This window comes from Thamnophis elegans, chromosome Z, assembly GCF_009769535.1.
Source record: "Thamnophis elegans isolate rThaEle1 chromosome Z, rThaEle1.pri, whole genome shotgun sequence".
NCBI classification, from domain to species: Eukaryota; Metazoa; Chordata; class Lepidosauria; order Squamata; family Colubridae; genus Thamnophis; species Thamnophis elegans.
The window spans coordinates 5,480,676-5,502,384 of NC_045558.1; the positions used below are offsets into that span (position 1 = coordinate 5,480,676).

Consider the following 21,709-nt stretch of genomic DNA (forward strand, 5'->3'; position numbering starts at 1 on the left):
CGACTGGCCACCACGCGGAGGAGAGCCTTCTCAGTGGTAGCCCCGACCCAATGGAACGATCTCCCCATGGAGCTTCGTACCCTCACCACCCTCCAGACCTTCCGCATAGCCCTTAGAACCTGGCTATCCCGTCAGGCCTGGGGCTAAAGATTGTAACCCGCCCGAATGGTATGAATGTTGCGTTTTAACCATGTACTGTCTTATATGTAAAAGTCTGTCCCCCCCCCCTTCCTTTTGATTGTGAGCCGCCCTGAGTCCCCCCAGGGAAAAGGGCGGCATACAAATAAATAAACTATAAACTACATTTACCCATCAGAATTTTTCCAAAATTCTCCCCTTTTCTGCAAGGATTTTCCCCCCATAATTGAATGAGAAACAATTAGTGGGGGGGGGAGAGCAATGAGGCAATTTTTCTAGACTTATTATGGTTGACTACAGATATCAGCACCAGAGCAGTATTTGATTAATACTTAGATGGGAAACCACTAGGATTTCTCCAAATTGTGAATTGTGAAATTGCAAAATTCTCATTTGTAGTAAACCATATTTATAGCAAATCACATTTATACACCATTCAAATGAGAAAATGAAAAAGCTAAGCAGGAAGCAAAAGGCAAAGAGTCTACACACAGATAAGCAGGGGTTAACACCAGACAAACAAGCGGGCAGACAACAATATCCTAATCAAGAAACTATCAAGTAGAAAAGCATACCTCACCAACAGGGGCAGGACTAACTATTATATAGGTAGTACAACACTTTGTTTAATGACCATCAACGTTACTATTGCACTAAAAAAAGGAATTTATGACCATTTTTTCTGCTTATGATTGTTGCATCATCCCCATAATCACATGATCTAAATTCAGACCCCTGGGCAACTAGCAAACATTTACGACAGTAGCAGTGTTCCGAGATCATGTGATTCCCCCCCCCCTTTGTGACCTTCTGACAAGAAAAGTCAATGGAGAAGCCTGATTCATTTAACAATTGCATGGATTCGCTTAACAACTGGGGCAAGTAAGTTCGTAAAATGGGGCAAAACTCACTTAACAACTCTATTGCTTACCAGTGGGAATTTGGGGCTCAAATTTTGGTTGTAAGTCAAGGAGTGACTCCAGGACCACCTGTATATTAGCAAGAAGCAAGCCCAAACTCACAAGCACTGATGGTGTTACTTAGTTGTGTCATAAAAAAGTCCAAACTCTGAGAGCACCAAGGATTCCACAGGAGTGGAGACCAACAGGTGATCTCTTAGAAATTGAAAGCCAGTGCAGAAAAAGACAAACTGCTCCACAGTTGTTGCCAAGAACGCAACACAAATGTGTGTCCATCAATCACCAGAAGCTTCATAATCCTTAGAAATGTGTTTTTCAACCTTGGCAACTTTTAAATACCGTATTTATCGGCGTATAACACGCACCGGCGTATAACACGCACCCCCCATTTTAACACAAAAATTTGAGTAAAAATTTTTTTCATTAAAAATAAATGACTTGGAAGCTCGGAACTTAATGTTGGATTAAAATTTATAACATTAGAACATGAATTATAACATTAACTCCTCTTAAAAGGCAAACTTTCTTCTCTTCCTTCCTTTCTCCTTCCATCCTCTCTTCTTTCCTCACTCACTCCCTTCCTCCTTTTCTCTTCCTTCCTCCTTCCATTCTTTCAACTTCCTTTCTTTTACCTATCTATCTTTTCTGTCTTTCTGCTCTTTCCATTTCTCTCTTCCTCTTCGCTTCTGTTCCTTCCTCCTTCCATCCTTTCACCTTCCCTCCTTCCTATTTCTTCCTTCCTTCTGCCTATCTACCTTCACCTTTGTCTTTCTGCTCTTTCCCTGTCTTCCTCTTTCCTCCCTCCCTTCTTTCCTTTCTAGTTCCATCTTTTCTTCTTTCCTCTCTCCCTCCCTTTTTCTTTCTTCCTTCCTTCCTCCTTCCTCTTGCCTATCAACTTCATCCTCCTCGTCTTTCTGCTCTTTCCCTCTCTTCCCCTTTTCTTCCCACTTCCTTCCCTCTTTTCTCCCTCCCTTCTTCTTTTTCTTCCTTTCTTCTTCCATCTTCCTCCTTCTTTCCATCTTTTCTCCTTCCATCTTCTCCCCCCTCCCTTCTTTTCCTTCCCCCTCCCTCCTTCCTTCCTCTCCTTCCCACTCTCTCCTTGGGAGGGGTTGGGGTTGGGGGTGGCAGCAGAGACCAAATAAAGTCAGAAAATCTTATTAAAACTTTCCTATTTGTTGGATTGCCTTGCTGCGAACTTATAAACCAAATCAGGGAAACATTTTGCAACCGAGCCTGCTGCAAGGAGAGGCAGTCCTGCCCCAGTTTTGCAAGGAATGAGAAACGGTGCTTTAAACAGAAGCAACTGCAAGGAACCGCAGACAGGGAAAGAAAGAAAGAAAGATCCTTGTAGCACAAAACCCACCTTTGCATGGTTGTGAGAACATAAACAAACAAAAAAAAAAAGCACAGCGTCCCTCCGCCCTCTGAATAGGACTCAGCATGACTCCGAGCCGGGCAGGGAGATAAGCACCTTCATTTGCATTCTCTGAGACCGTGATGCTTTGCAAGGAACATTTCCCCGGGCTTTTTGGAGATTTTTCCTTTCGTGCTTAAATAAAAAGAACGGGACTTCTTTAAAACGCCACAGCTCTTTCAGCCTAACAAAAATGCAATCTCTTCCTTCGTCCTTCTCCGTCACTAACAGCTGGGGGCTCAGAAATCGGAGTGAAAAGTCAGTCCTCCATCTCTTCCCTCTTCCCGGATTCACTCCGAAGTTTTAAATCTTCCTTCTGTGCATAAACACTCCCTCCCTCTCCCCCTCCCTCTCCCTGTATCTGTTTGTCTCTCACTCTCTGTGTGGCTCTTTACCTCTATCTCCCCCCCTCCCTTTCTCTGTCTCTCTTGTCATTCTCTGTGTGTGTCTGTCTCTCTCTCTGTCTCTCCTCCCTCCTTGTGTGTGTGTGTATGTGTGTGGGGGATCCCTGCCACCGCGGATGGGCTCCGGACTAGTGGAGCCTCCTCTTCCTCCTTTTTAACCAGGCGATCTTTGGCTGCTACACAATCCCAAGGTTTGCAGCGCTTCAGAGAAAGAAGGCATGCGAGAAAGCCCCCCCCCCCCATCCCCGCTGCCTGAACATTTGAATGAAGGAGGCTGCAGGCTCCTTTGTCCTTGGCTATGCAATTTTCTTTCGTTCTCTGCTGCCCGAACGAGTGAATAAGGCAGAGGGAGAATGAAAGGAGATTGCGTCCCTTCTGTCTCCCAGTTGCTCAGAAAAGCAACTGTGGGAAGGTCAAAGTATCCATGGAGAGCGAGGCTGCTGCCGGCCGTTTCACCTTCAAGGTGAAACGGCTGGCAGCAGCCTCGCTCTCCTGCGGCCAGCGTCCGTTTCAGTAGGGAAGAAAACTTCCTTTCGCCTTCCCGGGCTTCTGCCGCCCGGCAGAAGCCCCGGGACCCAGTCAAATTCGCTGCGCAAGGTGAAACGGCTGGCAGCAGCCTCGCTCTCCTGCGGCCAGCGTCCGTTTCAGTAGGGAAGAAAACTTCCTTTCGCCTTCCCGGGCTTCTGCCGCCCGGCAGAAGCCCCGGGACCCAGTCAAATTCGCTGCACAAGGTGAAACGGCTGGCAGCAGCCTCGCTCTCCTGCTGCGGCTTCTGTTTCAGTAGGGAAGAAAACTTCCTTTCATGGGCGCTGGTGAATCAGCTGGAGCAGGCAGTTTGGGACCCGGCGTATCGGCGTATAACACGCAGGCAGGGTTTAAGCTTGCAATTTTAGTTTTAAAACTGCGTGTTATACGCCGATAAATACGGGTATGTGGATTTCACGTCCCAGAATTCTAGGGAATTGCATGCTGGCTGGGAAATTCTGGGAGCTGAAATCCTATCTGAAGAACTTTGAATTATAACGTTCTACCTTGCCAGGAAACACAGAGGACCAGAAGAAGAAAAAACAGATCTGTTCCCCCCCCCCTTCCTTGGCAGTAATTCTTTAACCTTTACCTCTACGCACGCTCTCTCCCTCCCTCCCTTTAGTTGCCATAGGAAAAAGTTAACAAAAGTTTCCATGCCACAAAATTTAGCCACAAGCTTGGAAACAGTTCCCTTGAGAACACAAAGGCTTTCTACACAAATGGAACGACACCGAAACACACTAATGGGATCTTCTTGTCCCACACGTAGGAAAGTGTACTGCTATACCTCCAGCAATATAACGGAATAACAGAGTTGGAAGGGACCTTTGAGGTTTTCTAGTCCAACCCTCTGTTCAAGCAGGAGACCTATACCATTCCAGAGAAATTGTTGTCAAGTCTCTTGTTAAAAAACCTCCAGTAACGAAGCACCCACAACAGAAGGACAAAAGGACAGAAGAACAGGAGAACAGAATTAGAAAGGACCTTGAAGGTCTTCTAGTCCAACTCCCTGCTCAGGCAGGCGACCCTACACCATTTCAGACAAATACAATACACAATAGAATAGCAGAGTTGGAAGGGACCGTGGAGGTCTTCTAGTCCAAGCCCCTGCCTAGGCAGGAAACCCTATACCATTTCAAATTAATAGCTCTCCAACATCTTCTTAAAGACTTCCAGTGTTGGGGCATTCACAACTTCTAGAGGCAATTTCTGTTCCACTGATTAATTGTTTTAACTGTCAGGAAATTTCTCCTCAGTTCTAAGTTGCTTCTCTCCTTCATTAGTTTCCACCCATTGCTTCTCGTTCTACCCTCAGGTGCCTTGGAAAATAGTTTCACTCCCTCTTCTTTGTGGCAACCCCTGAGATATTGGAACACTGCTGTCATGTCTCCCCTAGTCTTTCTTTCTATTAAACTAGACATACCCAGTTCCTACAACCGTTCATATGTTTTAGTCTCCAGTCCCCTAATCATCTTTGTTGCTCTTCTCTGCGCTCTTTCCAAAGTCTCCACATTTTTTCTACATCATGGTGACCAAAACTGAATGCAGTATTCCAAGTGTGGCCTTACCGAGGCATTATAAAGTGGTATTAACCCTTCACGTGATCTTGATTCTATCCCTCTGTTTATGGAGCCTAGAACTGTGTTGGCATTTTTGGCAGCTGCTGCACACGGCTGGCTCCTATTTAAATGGTTGTCCACTAGGACTCCAAGATCCTTTTCACAGTTACTACTGTTGAGGAAGGTACCACCTAATGGCTGTCCAATCTCTTCTTAAAAACTCCCAGTGTTGGGGCATTCACAACTTCTGGAGACAATTCGTTCCACTGGTTAATTGTTCTCACTGTCAGGAAATTTCTTCTTAGCTCTAAGTTGCTTCTCTCCTTCATTAGTTTCCATGATTAGTTGATATCTATGATATCTATTAAAGGAGCAATAATTTATCCTGGAAGGGGATTCACTGGGCTGTAAATAGGACAGGAAATCCCAAAGAAGCAGACTTGCAAGATTCTACTATTATACAGCCACATGCAGGTAGTCCTCAGCTTATGACCAGTCACTTAACGGCCATTTGATAAACCAGCCTTACTTAAAAACTGGTTCCAAAGTCCAGAAATCTGCTCTTGCCCCTGGGCTCATATGACTTAAAAATATACAGTTTTGTCCTCGACTTACAACCATATTTGGGAGAAGAACTGCCGCTGTTAAACAAGGCAGTAATGAAATGAAAAATGCCCGATTTTGCCTTGACTAAGCAAATCACCGTGACAATGAAAAAGAAGAACGTGGTCATTAAGTGAATCTGGATTCACTGTTTGGCTGGGTTGGTTGGAAGCCAGCTGGGAATATCGCAAATGGTGATACTCTGACCCTGTGACACTACCATAAATACCAAGTGCCTCAATTCTGACTCCATGGGGATGTTTTAATGGTCATAAGGGCAAGGACCAGTTGTAAGTAACAGTTTTCAGCACTGTCATAACTTTCAAGAGTGACTGAGAAATGGTTGTAAGTCAAAGAGTGGCTCTGTTATCCTGTACACTCCCCATAGGGGAGTTATTCTTCTAACAGGTAGCTTCTCAACCGCCAGTTTTGAGAGAAATCAAAAGTCCAGCTTCTGTTCTTTATTTTTGTGTCTTCCTAATGCCACTGTTAGATAAAACACTCAGGGTCTGCTCAGGAACAAGCTTTTTGTTATTATCTATGCAGCTGTCAATTGGACCTGTTTTAAGGACCTGCCAGGTCCTTAAAACAAGGAAGCTGCAGAGTAAGATAAAAGTAAAGGTTCCCCTTACACATATGTGCTAGTCGTTCCCGAATCTAGGGGGCGCTGCGCATCTCTGTTTCAAAGTCGAAGAGCCAGTGCTGTCCGAAGACGTCTCTGTGGTCATGTGGCCGCTAAGACTCAACTTCGAAGGCACATGGAACGCTGTTATCTTCCCACCAAAGGTGTTTCCTATTTTTCTACTTGCATTTTTACGTGCTTTCAAACTGCTAGATTGGCAGAAGCTGGGACAAGTCACGGGAGCTCACTCTGTTACGTGGTGCTAGGGATTCGAACTGCCAAACTACTGAACTTTCTGATCGACGTGCTCAGTGTCTTAGCCACTGAGCCACCATGTCCCTGCAGAGTAGACTTGTGTAAATCTCATGGGAGATCTCATGACACCTCCTGAGATGTTGGTGGTCTCATACTAGACCTTTGTAAGAAATGACTCAGGACTGGTTTATTCTGCCACTTGGCCCATCCTAGAAGACAGCAAAACTGTATCCTAAGTGGTCAACAGATTCTCCCCCTCAACACACACACAAATTCCTCTGATAATTTATCTGGATCCTGAGGCATTCTACCAACATACAAATTTTACCAAGAAGTCCATGGAAACAGAACCGACTCCAAGAGCAGAGGAGGAGGAGGAGGAGGAGGAGGAGGAGGAGGAGGAGGAGGAGGAGGAGGAGGGAGAGAGATAGGAAATCCAGGTCATCGTTGCAAACTTCAGGCTTTGAAACTTGGAGGAAAACTGTTAGTGACTTGGAAACGTAGGTTTTGGATCCAAAACTTTTTGCAACCTTTAAAAAGTTTAGCTGACAAACTTTGTAGATGATTTTTCTCTCTCCTTCTTCCAAATATTTCTCTCTCTCCCTCTCTCCTCTTCTCTCTCCAAAATAAAAAAATGAGGGGGGTTGACTAGCTGAACCGAGAACGAAGTGGGAAACCTTCCATTCCAAATGTTGAAAATTAAAATCTAGTAGTGGCTCCCAGATCTTCTGCATGGCTGAAATGGGTTTTTTTTCCTTTGATCCTACCCACAATGCCACTACGCCGCATCAAGAGAAATTATAATAAGAAATTGGGAAGGCAAAAAAGCCCACTCTCTTCATCCAAATGTTTGAATTTTTTTTTAAAAAAAAATATAGAACAGCGCTCTACAAACTTGGCAACTTTAAGACTTATGGAGTTTAACTCCCAGAATTCCTCAGCGATTGAAGATGAACTTGGTGTGGATATAACTTTTTGGATAAGCAATATATGTCTTTGGTATTATTTTTTCCATTTCTCAGCGCTGTTTCTTTGCATGCTCAAAATTTAGGGCTGCTGAAGAAACCTGCCGAATAAGGATCAAAGGAAATGAAAACCGGGGTTCTCTATGCATCCTTATACGAGTTAGTTTTTCCCTGAGGCAAAAACAGACGGGAAATGAAACTTTCCTGAACAAGAAAAACAGCCCATATATCTAGCTGGACCTGCAAAACCTTGTCTAGGCAGAGAGGGCGCCCATGAGTTAAAAGTATTTCCTGCCCCCTAGTGGCTACTGCTAGGTTTGCAGTTCAAATGTGGAGCTTTCCAATATAATTTTTCCAACGTTTATCATCATGTTTACTAATTGAGCCGCTCCTTTTTAAAACATTTTGTTCCTAGGATAAGGAGGTTCCGTGCCTAATAAAGTCAGCAAATGGTTGTTTATAGTATTCTCTTCTGTTTCTGTTCTCTGTTCGGAAGAAAAATGGATCCAAAAAACAGAGGCCTGAGGTTGGAAACGGTCAGCGAAACGTTTGTTCCCTCTCTTTCTGATTCACTCACTGCATCTATTCATCGGCACTTCAGTCCTGCAAGTTGCCAAGAAGCTTCTCCCCAAAAAAATAAAAAATGATTTAAGTGCAAAAAACAATTGAACATTAAAAGATAGGGCCAAAGCAGCAGAAAGATAAAAGCCCAATGTGTTCTAACTAGGATTGGCAGCGGGAATTCCTCCAAGATTCAACAGCAAAAAAATCAGGGTTTTTCAGCTGAGCTAGGGTGAAACTTCCTTTCCCTTCATTTATCCTCCCTTCCCCCTTCCTTTCCTTTCTTTTTCCTTTCTTCCCCTTTTTCTTTCCCTTTCTTCCCTTCCTTTCTCTCCTTCCTTTTTTCATTTCCCTCTATTTAGACTCCCTTTCTCTCTTTCTTCTTTCTTTTTCTCTCCCTTCCTTCCTTCTTACCTTCCTTACTTTCTCTATCTCTTCTCTCCCTCCCTCCTTCTTTTCCTCCCTCCCTCCTTTCCTTTTTTCTTTGGCTTCCCCATTGTTTTCCTTCCTGCAGCCACAGATGGCAATATCTAATGGGCCAAGAATGGAGGTGGATAAACCGTAGCATTTCGCCCCCAGAACAGAAGCCCTGATTTGCTATTGCAATTTAAAGATAATCAAATAAAAGCCAGCTATCTAGTTATTAAGGAAAAGAGGATTTGGGCTCCAATATTGCAACATGAAAAAGAGAAATGGTGATTCTCATTATTTTTCATGGAGCAATTTCCAGGGAGGGGGAAAGTTTTAAAATTATATTTTATTTTGAGAGAAGGGACAGCCCCAGACAGACCACATTAATAGTCTCTTGCCCCTAAACAAGAGAGATATCATTCCTCATCTCTATGCCAACTGCTCTTCCTCTAACAGTAGTTAGTCTAGGCAGCTTTCTAGTCCTCATTGTGCCTCTGTGTCGTTTCCTATAACCTAAGGAAGAAAGCTTCTTCCCCAAGCGGATTTCCTCTCATGATTTCCAACATTCTCTGATCCCACATTTGCAATGCTGCCGTAATCAAGAGAATGGATATCTGGAATGAAGAATCAACGTTTAAAAAGCTAAATCAACCTGGTGTTTGGCTGGTATTCTAAGTAGAGACCGGCCATTGGATCAACCCTGAAGGAATCTTCCACTATGTGAAATGCTTTTACTGTAACTCAATAACTGAGCATGGGGTGTTTTGTCTTCCTCCCTCCCTCCCATCCATTCATCCATCCACCCACCCACCCACCCTTCCCTTCCTTTCTTCCATCCACCGTCCTTCCATCCATTATCCATCCATCCATCCATCTATTCACCCACCCAACTTTCCATCCTACTATCTCTCCATCCATCCCATCCATCCTTTCATCCACTCAGCCATCTCTTTCTTTCTTTCTTCCTTCCTTCCATCCATCATTCCATCCTTCCATCAATCCCTTCTTTTCTTCCATCCACTATCCTTCCACCCATTAATCCATCCACCCATCCACTCACCCACCCACCCAACTTTCCATAGCAATAGCAATAGCAGTAGACTTATATACCGCTTCATAGGCCTTTCAGCCCTCTCTAAGCGGTTTACAGAGAGTCAGCATATTGCCCCAAACAACAATCCGGGTCCTCATTTTACCCACCTCGGAAGGATGGGAGGCTGAGTCAACCCTGAGCCGGTGAGATTTGAACCGCTGAACTGCTGATCTAGCAGTAGCCTGCAGTGCTGCATTTAACCACTGCGCCACCTTGGCTCTTTCCATCCTACTCTCTATCCACTCAACTCATCCATCCTTTCATCCATCCATCCCTTTCTTTCTTTCTTCCATCCATCCATCCATCCATCCATCCATCCTTCCATCCTTCCATCCTTCCATCAATCCCTTCCTTTCTTCCATCCACTGTTCTTCCATCCATTATCCATACATACATACATCCCTTCCTTCCTTCCTTCCTTCCATCCATCCATCCATCCATCCATCCACCCATCTTTTTAAAGTCATTAAAGAAGAAGCAGAAAATGAAAAACTCTTCACAGTGTGAGATGTAAAGAAAGATTATGTGAATTTCTTCTTGCAAGAAAGTAGAAAAAGAAAAATGCTGCCCGCTACTAGTATTTGTAAATGTGGGAGAACCTTGTTAGAATATTTAATTTAGTAGCTGGAACAGTAATGTGTACAATAGACCAGAACAACAACAACAACAACAACAATTTGCTGTTGTTGTTCTTGTTGTTCCTCTTCTTTGTTGTTGTTGTTGTTGTTCTTGTTGTTCTTGTATTGTTGTTGTAGGCCAGAACAGACAGTTGCAGTTGATTGATTGGAGAGTGCTGGCTCCTGCGTGAGGCAATCTACGCTATGATTGGCTGCTGCAGGTATGAAGGGGGCGTTTCCTTTTTCCCCCCGCCTTTTTTGCTTCTGTGTGTTCTGTATGTCGCTAATTTTACCTCATGAAGTTCTTGTGTACTTGACTATATGTTCTTCCTTTTCTGGATGACAAAAACTGCTGAAAATTTGAACATTAAACACATTTATATTTACATAAAAGACTACAAATTTATGTCAGTGTCTCCGACTTCATCTGGACAGCTGTGGCGCAATTCCATGGCCTTCCTTCTACTTGGTGGCCCCTAAAAACTGTCACTAAATATGCATGGGGTGGGGGAAAAGTGTTGGTATAATTTTGAGGAAACCCCCTTTATTTTAGCCACTGGAGAAGATTTTTGTTCCATGTGAACATGGATTTTTTGAACATGGATTTTTTTTTTTTTTTTTGTCCATGTGAATGTGGACAGGCAAACTGGATCTCATCGTGTAGGGAGTTTTCAAAATATGGTCAAAAAGTCAAGATGAGGCTTTGACTGGAGCACCTGAGCCACCATTTTTGCCTTTTTTTAATCTTATCCTGTGGATCTCTTGCCATGCTTCTGTGTGCAGCATATCGGGACCCCCCCCCTTCTCCCCCAATATTCGATCAGCCTGGTTTTAAAGGGAGGCAGATAAATAAGAAGCGACGCATTGCTTAAATTAAAAAAAAACGACAAAAAAGATGTCAGGGCTTTGGAAAAACTGCAAAGAAGAGCAAATAAGATGGCTAAGGGTTTGGAGACAAAAAAAACAAACATATGAAGAATAGTTTCAGGAATTGGGAATGGCCAGTCCAGAGAAAAGAAGGACAAGCAGGGAAATAATAGAAGTATTCCAATGGTGCAGGGGCTGTCCAAAGAAGTGGGGGAGTTAAACTTATTTTCCAAAGCAGCAGAAGGCAGGAGAAGAAGGAACAGATGGAAAGTAATCAAGGAGAGAAGCAACTTGGAATCAAAGAGAAACTTCCTAACAGAGAGGACAATTAACCAGCGGAACTGCTTGCCACCAGAAGTTGTGGGTGCTTCATCACTGGAGGTCTTTAAAAAGAGACTGGACAGTCATTTGTCTGACGTGGTCTCCTGCTTGAGCAGGGGGTTGGACTAGAAGACCTCCAAGGCCCCTTCCAGCTCTATTCTGATTGATTGAGTGACAGAGTATCTCCTGCTTGAATAAGGGGGTTGGACTAGAAGACCTCCAAGGCCCCTTCCAGCTCTATTCTGATTGATTGAGTGACAGAGTATCTCCTGCTTGAATAAGGGGGTTGGACTAGAAGACCTCCAAGGCCCCTTCCAGCTCTATTCTGATTGATTGATTGTTTTAAATATTTGGAAATTTTCAGTTCGAAGCAAAGAGAAATTTTGAGCTGTTGCCAGATGGAGCTTCACGTGGGATCCCCAATTCCCAAGCTGCGTCCCACTATCAGGCCTTGAATCGTTTGGAACTGGGCCGCAGAAGTGGCGGGCAAATGCATGCATGTGCATCCCCACTTGTGCAAGCAGCAGCCAAGTGTGTGTGTGTGTGTGCGTGCAGCTCCACTTGTGCGATGGGCCTGCTGCTCATGCAAACGGAGCTGCATGCACACGCTTTCTCGCCATTCACGTGGAACCATCCCCCCTCCCCTTTTCCCCATTCGGCTGCACAGCTGGAAAGGTCAGGGAACTTGGTCAAAAAGAACCAAGCACCCCCTTGAATTCTGTAAAGTGGGCCAGGAAGTTGACCCATTGACTGCTACAACTCGCAGCTGCACGGAGGCGTGTGCCAAGGGACATAGATTATGTCTGGGTGTTCAAAGGGTGTGCCTTCCAAGGGTGGAAGGTGACCAAATGCTCGCCCTTTTTTGGTTATTCCCATTAAAGGAAGCTGCGATCAAAGCATGAAAACCGACTGGCTGCTGCGCCCACTGTCTCTTTTGTGCACTGCTTAAAGACACAGTTCTGGAGTGGGACTGCCCTAGACTGGAGTCTCTATTTGCCTTGGTAACTGTGAATATCTCCAAAGTGGTCTGCTAGAGAAGATAAGAGGCCATCTATGAGCCCAGGCTGCTGATTGGATATCTTTGAATCTCTCCAATGGAGTAGTCTGCTAGAGAAGATAAAAGTGTGTCTATAGGTACAGCCTAATGGTTTGACCTGTTTCTGTATTTGATGGAGACACTTGCTTGTGTTTGAATGGGCCTCTCCCAGTTTTAATTTCTCTGTTGTTTTAAGAAAAACAGGGTAACTCACACACACAAGAGGAGGAGGAGCAGGAGGAGCAGGAACAGGATCAGGAGGAGGGAGCTGGAGGGGAGGGGGAGAGGGAGAGGGAGAAGGAGGGGGAGGAAAAAGTGGAAGAGGAGGAAAAGAAAGAAAGGAGGAGGAGGAAGACAAAGGAAGAAAAAAAGAAGGAAGAACTGGGAGAGAGGAGGAAGGTAGGGATGGATGGGTGAAGGGAAGGAGGGAGAGAAGGGGAAGAGGAAAAACGATAGAGGGCAGGGGGAAAGGATTCCACTTCTTAAATTCCTGCCTGTTGCCTCTCTGCTACCAGCTAAGCCACCAGACTTACCTCTCAATTTTCATGCTTTGACAGCTACCGGTTTCATGCTAGTAAATTCTGGGTTTGGGAACAGTGTACTTCCAAACACTTCAAATTCCGCCACAGTCTTCGGCAAAGCATTTGGCTTCCTGGCTGCACGAGCAATGCAGGTTGCCAACGTCCTTTCCACAATGAAACTCCTCGGCTATCACCAGATGAACAACTCATCCCAATACGGGGCAATTGGAAACCTGGAGCCCCAATATTTAAAATTTGCCTCATCAAGGGATAAATGCTCATCCTTTGCAGCTTATCTCCCGCCACAAGACGAAATGTGCCTTTATGTCCCCATTAACAGCCCAATGCTCTGCCCTATTCTTATCTCTAGCTACACTAGCTGTCCTTTGCTTCACACCCAGCTGTTAAAAAGCACCAACTTTGGCTGGAGGCAAAATCTTATGAACAGCTCTTGAGGGGAAAAAGTTCCTGAAAAACTCCTCAAAAGAAGAATCTGCTCTCTTGGTTTCCATGAAATTAATCTCTGGCTGGTCAAAGAACTTTACCAACATCCTCAATTCATTTGGAGCAGCGGGTGCCAATTTATGCTTCCATCACTCATGAGGACTAGAATCTTTAAAAATCAACCCATCCGCCACCCCAGGGCAGAAACTGCACAGAAGAAGAGCTTCCCAGCCCACTTACCTGGTTGAGTCCCAACAAGTTGCCTTCCAGATTGGATGTGATGCCAGAAAGGATGGCAGTGCCCACCACAGCGCCCAAGCACTGCGCCACGATGTACATGACTGCCCGGAGAATGCTGATTTGGCAGCTGAGCAGGAGACCCAAGGTCACGGCCGGGTTCAAGTGGGCTCCGCTAATGTGGCCCACGCTTTGGGCCATGGTGGCGATGGAGATGCCAAAAGCCAAGGAGACCTTCACGTTGTCTTGAATGGGCGTGATGGTCTTGTTGGCCATCACGGGGAATTGGAAACCCAGAGCTGAGCCGATGCTGATGAAGATGAAGAGGCTCATGGCCAAAAATTCGGCCACGACAGCTCTCCAGAACGCTTTCTTCTTTAATTCACTAGCCATGGTGTTCTTCCTTCTTCTTCTCTTTCTCCTTCTTCTTCTTTCTCCTCTTTGCCCTTTTCTCCTTTCCTTTCTCCCCTTCTCTTCAGGTCCTCTTGTAGCCTCCTCAGCTGGCTTCCTGCTGCCTTAAAAACTGGGTAGTGAGAAAGACAGGAGAAGACGAATTATTTATAGGGTTCTGGGTGGCCAGGAGGAGGGAAGGGTGTTGTACAATGAGAGGAAAGAACCTCAAGCTTATTGCTCACTGTTAAACTGATGCAAAGCACCATCCGTTGCTCGCCAGTTTTTTTTCCCTCCCTCTTCCCCTAGCTTCTCCCACCCACAAAACTTTTACTCCTTCACTTCTCCCTGTGCAGACTCAGATCTTTGCGGCAGCCGCACCGTTCTCCTTTTTTTTAAATAATTCCTGATTAACCAGCCACCATCGTGGCTCATGTTCAGGCTTTTTAACACCTTTTCCTCATCTTGCATATATGCAAAGACAGAAACTGGCCACAATTAAAGCCCTTTTTTAAACTTTCTTAACCAGAACTGCCCTAGTTGATTCTGAGAATGTTGGCAAGCACTTTAGACTCCCTTGCAAAGACCATAAAGAAAGGGGGGGGGGATTTCCTGACCTTTAAATATATATTTTTTAAAGAAACCAAGGGGTAATAACCAAAGAGAGAGTGGTTACTCTTTGCAGCCGTAAGAGAGATAGCAGCCCTCTCTGATTGTGCTTTTTAGGGGTTGTGATCAATTTTTTTTCTCTCTCTCTCTCTCCGGATAAATGGTTGTTAGGAAGCTGATCCCACAAAGGACAGGTTTGCACAATCTGGGAAACAGGAAAACACAGCAGAAATATATATGATTTTTTTTCCTGTTAAATGCCAGCAAAAGAAGTGGGAACTTCCACTCATTTGAAAAGCGGCTCCTATCAGCTTCAGATCCTGAGTGGCTGCCATAGAAACCCCAGCCCTGAAGTTCACCCAGGAATTTGGCTCACTCCATTTAAACTTTTTGAGTTTTATCTCAGATTCCTTCAGTAGCTTTTTTTTTCTCTTTTCAAGGCCAACTTGGTGACAAGCAGATCTAGGCTTGGGATGTATTTTATTTGTATCTGACATTCCTTTTGGGTGAGTAGTCTCCAGGGAGCTGAAATAGCTTTAACAGTCCTGCCTAAGCCGTGATCGTATTCAGATTTAACGTAGACGTTTGGAAGCTTTATCAGAAAGAAAGTGGGTTTTTCTTCACCCGTTCCCCTATCTCTTCCCTTCAAATAGCTGTACGTTTTCATGAAACTCCACTCCTCATCAAATTAACCTTCAGAGTTATCCATTTGGTACAGATCAAACTGAAACTGCTTGGATACCATGATGTGAAATTCAGCAAAAATAAAAAGACTTACAGTAAGTTTTATATCTACAGTGAGAACAATTAACCAGTGGAACAGCTTGCCTCCAGAGGTTGTGGGTGCTCCAACACTGGAGGTTTTCAAGAAGAGACTGGTCTACAGTTTCCTACTTGAGCAGGGGGTTAGACAAGAAGAACTCCGAGGTCCCTTCCAACAACTCCATTTTCTGTTATTTTTAAGTTATTCTGCACTGTAACTGCACTTGATATAGGGCAGGAGGGGGGAGCTAAGAAAACTTTTCTGCTGGAAGCAATTTCAACCCTGGAAGGAGGGGGAAAAAACACCAAAAACTTAAAGTAGTGTGTAGAGCTGTTTTCCATCACCAGGGACTATACAATTACAGGCCAGGTTTCTACATCAAAAGGGAAGGAAATTCTATAGATGGCACAGTAAGTGTCTATTTATAAAAGCGTATAAGACAGCTTCTAAATGTATTTATGGTCCAGGCCTGGTGAATCAACATCAAATGTTCCAAGTAATATGTTAGAATTTGATATGTTCTTATATCTATGAAGGGGACGCGGTGGCTCAGTGGCTAAGACGCTGAGTTTGTCGATCAGGAAGGTCGGCAGTTTGGTGGTTCGAATCCCTAGCGTCGCATAGCGGAGTGAGCTCCTGTTACTTGTCCCAGCTTCTGCCAACCGAGGTGGCGCAGTGGTTAAATGCAGCACTGCAGGCTACTTCAGCTGACTGCAGTTTTGCAGTTCGGCTGTTCAAATCTCACCGGCTCAGGGTTGACTCAGCCTTCCATCCTTCTGAGGTGGGTAAAATGAGGACCCGGATTGTTGTTGGGGGCAATATGCTGACTCTGTAAACCGCTTAGAGAGGGCTGAAAGCCCTATGAAGCGGTATATAAGTCTAACTGCTATTGCTATTGCTAACCTAGCAGTTCAAAAGCATATAAAAAATGCAAGTAGAAAAATAGGAACCACGTTTGGTGGGAAGATAACAGCGTTCCGTGCGCCTTTGAAGTTGAGTCATGGGCCACGGAGACGTCTTCGGACAGCGCTGGCTCTTCGACTTTGAAACAGAGATGAGCACCGCCCCCTAGAGTTGGGAATGACTAGCACATACATGCAAGAGAAACCTTTACCTATATCTATAAACAATACAAAATGTATTTCTCTCCCACACAATGCTGCAAGGGAAGCCGGTTTGGAAGAGAAGGGATGGGATACAATTCAGCCTGTGAAGATTCATGGTCCAGAAGGGACTAAGTGGTCCTTGATTTATTACCACAACTTAGAAGGAAAATTTTCATTGTTAAGCATGATAGTTGTTAATTGAGTTTTGCCTCATTTTACAACCTTTCTTACCACAGTTGTTAAGTGAATTACTACAGTTGTTAAAGTTAGTAACATGGTTGTTAAGTTTTGGCTTCCCCAGTGACTTCACTTGTCAGATGGTCACCAAAGGGGATCGTGTGATTCTGGGATGCTGAAATTGTCATAAAGGCAAGTCAGTTGCCAAGTGGTTGGATTTTGATCACATGACCGTGGGGATGATGCAATGGTCATGCGTATTTTTTTCCGATGTAACTCCAGTGTAACTATGAACAGTCACCAAATGAATGGTTGTAAGTCAAGGACTACCTCGTTACTATCCAGTAACCAAACTGGATCTGTCCTGCATTCTTTGCAGAACTTCCCAGGCTCAATGCAATGTACATTTTTCCCACTTCCTTTGCAGTAACAACAACCTTTTGAGGTAGTCTGAGCTGAAAGAGGGAGACTGGGTTGGGACAAAGTCCAATCCAGGAAGTTTCTATGGTGGGGGAGGATTAGAACCTAGATCTCCATTCTTTCTCCTCCTCCTCCTCCTCCCCCACCTCCTCCTCCCATTTTTGACAATATTTTAAAACTGATTTGCCATTGCTTTCTTCCTAGGGTTGAAAGAAGTTTTAAGATGAGTGACTAGAACTCAACTAGTCATTCCAATGCACTCCAAAACTTAACCTTCATCCACCAATATGAAACTCATATCCAAAAAATGCAGAAAGTCCTTTTTGCTCTTTGTTGGACTTTCTTGTGGCACCAGGTTATTTTCTCTACACACACACACACACACACACACACACACACACACACACACACACTTTAAGTCATCTCCTTGGGCAACACTTTGCTTAAGTTGTATGCATGATTCGTTCTTCGAAGCCTGAAGCATGCCCAGCCCAGGATTTTCCTCAATTAATGGTTTACATTTTTTTCTGAATCTCTAGCACAAATATTGAATACTGTTATTCTATCGCACATCTGAAAATTATTAACCATAAATACGTGTTTTTAAATGTTAAATATCATCCGAGGGGCAGTTATACGTATTTGTTTAACATCTGTAAATACATAGTGTTTGCACTATGCAGTGTATTTTAAAAAAATAGCATTCAAAATAACATAAGATAAGAAACTCACAGTGCACTATAATCAAGTCCATGGCTATTGATGTGTTGCAGGAAATTATTTGATAATTAATGTGCAATGGCTGAGCCAGATGGGTGTGTCTGATTCTGGCAAGACCTTGCGTTGGCTGATGCATTCTGGTGCTGTTTTTAAAAGTCTTTAAAGCTGGCAGCTTTAAAAAGAAGAGAAAATACTGAGAGCCAGTTTGCTGTAGTGGCTAGAAATCAGCCAAAGGGATGATTTTAGGTCAATCACCAGGAGATGGTGAGTTTTGGTCCCACTTTAGCCATGAAAGCCAGCTGGGTGACTTCAATCCAATCCCCAGGAGATGGTGAATTCCCACCTTAATCACTTTGGGCCAATCACCCCATGCCCGTCGAGTACTCTAGCCAGGTAATGACCAGAATGACCACAATAGAAACTTAGGTTCATTTCAAGTAAACATACTATTTTAGTTTTGCAAATTTGTTTTATTGCTCACACCAAGAATTCGAATGCTGAACTGAACATTCAAACAAAGCCTTCAAAGTTCCACATTGGATTTTAATATCTGGTAACATCTTGCCCCATTTTATAAACTCCCTTGACACAGTTGTTATGTGAATCATTGCAGTTGTTAAGTTAGTCACGTGCTGGTGAAGTGAATCTGGCTTCCCCTTGACTTTGCTTGCCAGAAAGTTGCAAAAGGTGATCACGTGACCCCGGGACACTGCAACCGTCATAAATGTGAGCCAGTTGGCAAGTGTCTGAATGTTGATCACATGACTATGAGGATGATGCAATGGTGGTAAGTGTGAAAAATGGTCATCAGTGATTTTTTTCAGTGCCACTGTCACTAAATATATGGTTGTAATTTGAGGACTACCCATATAGGAACTCTGAACTTCTGCTACACATGAACCAAAATCTTGATTCAAACTGAATTAAAAGCTTTTCTTTTCCACCTAATAAAGTGGAACCCACAGACTTATGAGGATTAGTGTTTAAGCACTTCTAATAACCAGGAATTTTTTTATTATCTTATTCTTGGCCTCTTTTCTTGAAACCAGTATATGCAGGATGAAATATTCTGGGCAATATCTTCTGAATTGTTGTTGTTGTTGCTGCTGCTGCTGCTGCTGTTGTTGTTATTATCATTATTTTGCCAATATAAGCTGTTGAAATCTTAGTACTGAAGAAATATAAAATGGAGGGTAACTCAGACCAGGTCCTTACTGATTCCAATATTACGGCAGTAGAAGCATTATAGTACAAAACTGGAAGCACTTTAGAGTCATAAAATATCTGCAAATATTTACTAAAGAAAAACTAAAAGAGTGAGGACAAAAAATGGCAAAACCATAATCATATCCACTAGGACAGGTTTAGCCAACCGTAGTCATTTTAAGGTATGTGGACTTCAACTCCCAGAATACCCCAACCAGTATTTCTAGCTGGAGTATTCTGGGGGCTGAAATCCACACATTTTAAAATCTTCAGACCTGGCAGAGACTTCATAATGTATCAGGAAGAGGATTGGGGAGAAGCAACTTGGAATCAAGGAAAAACTTCCTGAGCGAACAATTAACCAGTGGAACAATTTGCCTTCAGAAGTTGTGGGTGCTCTGGCACAAAATTTTGAAGAACCAATAATGCTTGATACATGGGAAAAGATATGTAAAATGTAAAATTCACGCAAGCCCAAAATCTGAGAGAGAACTTTTACAAGATGTTTTATAGATGGCACTTAGATCCTAAAAAAATGCCTTGCATGTATCCGAATTTACAACCTTAATGCTGGAGATGTGATTGTGTTGATGCTACATATTACCATATATGGTGGACTTGTAAAAAGGTTAAAGCATTCTGGATAAAAATATGGTGGATTATGCAAAATATTTTAAAAAATAGGATAAAGTTTACCCTTCAGTTATTCTTGTTAGGTATAACTATTGATTGTACTGTTATAGAGACTAATTTGATTTTGACCCTAACAAGGGCAGCAAGACTGTTGGTGGCGCAATACTGGAAGAAGGAAGATTTGCCTACTATTCAAGAATGGACATTAAAAGTAACAAACTTAGCAGAGATGGCTAAAATATCAGCATATCTTAAGGCATTCAGACGAGAAAGATAAACTGGAGTGGAGAAGATGGATTGATTATATTCAAAATAAATAAGGGACTAAGAAATTCCAGATAGCCTATGACTGAAAAAGCAAGGAATGAAATAAGTTATTTAAAGTTAGCTTAATAAAAGAGGATTTAAAGTACAAATGAAAGATGATGCTAAAGTTTCTTTTAGTTTATTTTAGAATATGATTGTTAAAGATTTATACCCTGTATTTGCTCTGGGAAGTCGGGGGGGGGGAGGTTGGGGGGGGGATGATGGGTTTGGGTGGGGAGGGTGGGGGAGGGGAGGGAAGGTAAATATTTGTAAAAGCTTTTAAAATTTTCAATTAAAAAAAAAAAACAGAAGAAGTTGTGGGTGCTCCAAATCTGTAAGTTTTTAAGAAGAGATTGGACAGCGATTTATCGGAAATGGCGTAGGGTTTCCTTCCTAAGCAGAGGGTTGGACTAGAAGACCTCCAAGGTCCCTTCTGCTGTTCCGTTAGTCCTGTTATTTCTCATCCTTGACAACCTTAAGATATGTGGACTTCAACTCCCAGAATTCCCTACCCAACATGCTTTAAGGTGAATGAACTTCCACTTCTGGGGAATTCTGGGAGTCGATGCATCTTAAAATTGCAGAGATTGAGAAATATTGCTGTAGATAAATGACACTTAAAAAGATGATAGAAGAAGAAATAGAGATGCAAATACCCTGGAACATTATCTCCCTATGCATCCATCCATTTATCCATCTATCTAACCATCCCGATCATTCACTCATCATCTCGTCTGTTCGTTCGTTCACTCACTCACTCACTCACTCACTCTTTCATTCATTCATTATTCCTCCTTTATTACTTTATTATAAATAAGAAGTTGGCAAACACACATAATACTCCTTCATTCGATTTTCCCCACAACAACAACCCTGTGAGGTGGGCTGGGCTGAGAGAGAGAGTGACAGGTCCAAAGTCACCCAGCTGGATTTCATGCCTAAGGAAGAACTATAACTCACCATCACCTGGTGATTGGCCCAAAGTCACCCAGCCGGCTTTCATGCTTAAGGCATGGCTAGAACTCACTATCTCTCAGATTCTAGAGTGATGTCTTGACCAAACTGGCTCTCATTTTATTTTTCACTGCTTATTTTAACCTACACATTTTTTTTAAAAAGTTTGGACTTGCTTTGATATCACCAGGGAGATGGGCTTATTTAAAGTATACATCAAACCCCCAAGGCCACCCTTTTTCTGTTTCCTGGGCAGTTATTCAGGAAGCATCTGGTTTAAATACTGGTTTTGTTGCCAACGATGGCAACATTATATTCCAAGACAGTGCCATGATTTCATATATTAAATCATCCTGCCTAATACTCTTTTTAAATAGTAATGTCAGTCACGTCAAGACTTGGGTGGACCAAGGCAGAGAAATCGAAGGAGAGGGGAGGGGAGGGGAGGGGAGAGAAGAGAAGAGAAGAATATGAGGAGAGGAGAGAGAATTCTGTATTGACACATAAGGAATTTGTTATCAGTACAGAAGCTCTCGGTAAACATACAAGCCACAAACTGTTAAATCATAATATTTATAAGATAAGCAGATTTTTCAGAGACTGCAATCCCGTTGACATCTCTTTTTAAAATATCTTTTTGCATATATGGAAATTGGCCATGATTATTATCTTCATAAGGTTTGGGAGGTTTTTTTTTTTTCCCGAGATATTTTTAAAAGCCTTTTTTTTTTGTTTAGTTTATTGTTTTCAAGCGCAGACACAAAGCCTATTCAAATTTAATTCCTTTCGTTCAGGATGTTTGAAAAATAGATGTATATCCTGTGAGTTCCCATAATATCTGCTGATTGTAGAACAAAACAAAGAATATATACCCAAGGCCATTGGATATACCATACATTTGAAAGGTTG

The 21,709-nt window shown here is 43.1% G+C and overlaps 1 protein-coding gene across 1 annotated transcript in view; it reads right to left on the minus strand.

Moving 5' to 3' along the window:
- The window catches only part of AQP1 (aquaporin 1 (Colton blood group)), a 45,108-nt gene extending 30,951 nt beyond the window's left edge, over window positions 1-14,157 (minus strand). The window contains exon 1 of the mRNA XM_032237267.1: window positions 13,520-14,157. Coding sequence (XP_032093158.1) covers window positions 13,520-13,909 — 390 coding nt within the window. The 5' untranslated portion in view covers window positions 13,910-14,157. The remainder of the gene's footprint in view (window positions 1-13,519) is intronic.
- Between the last annotated feature and the right edge of the window lie 7,552 nt (window positions 14,158-21,709).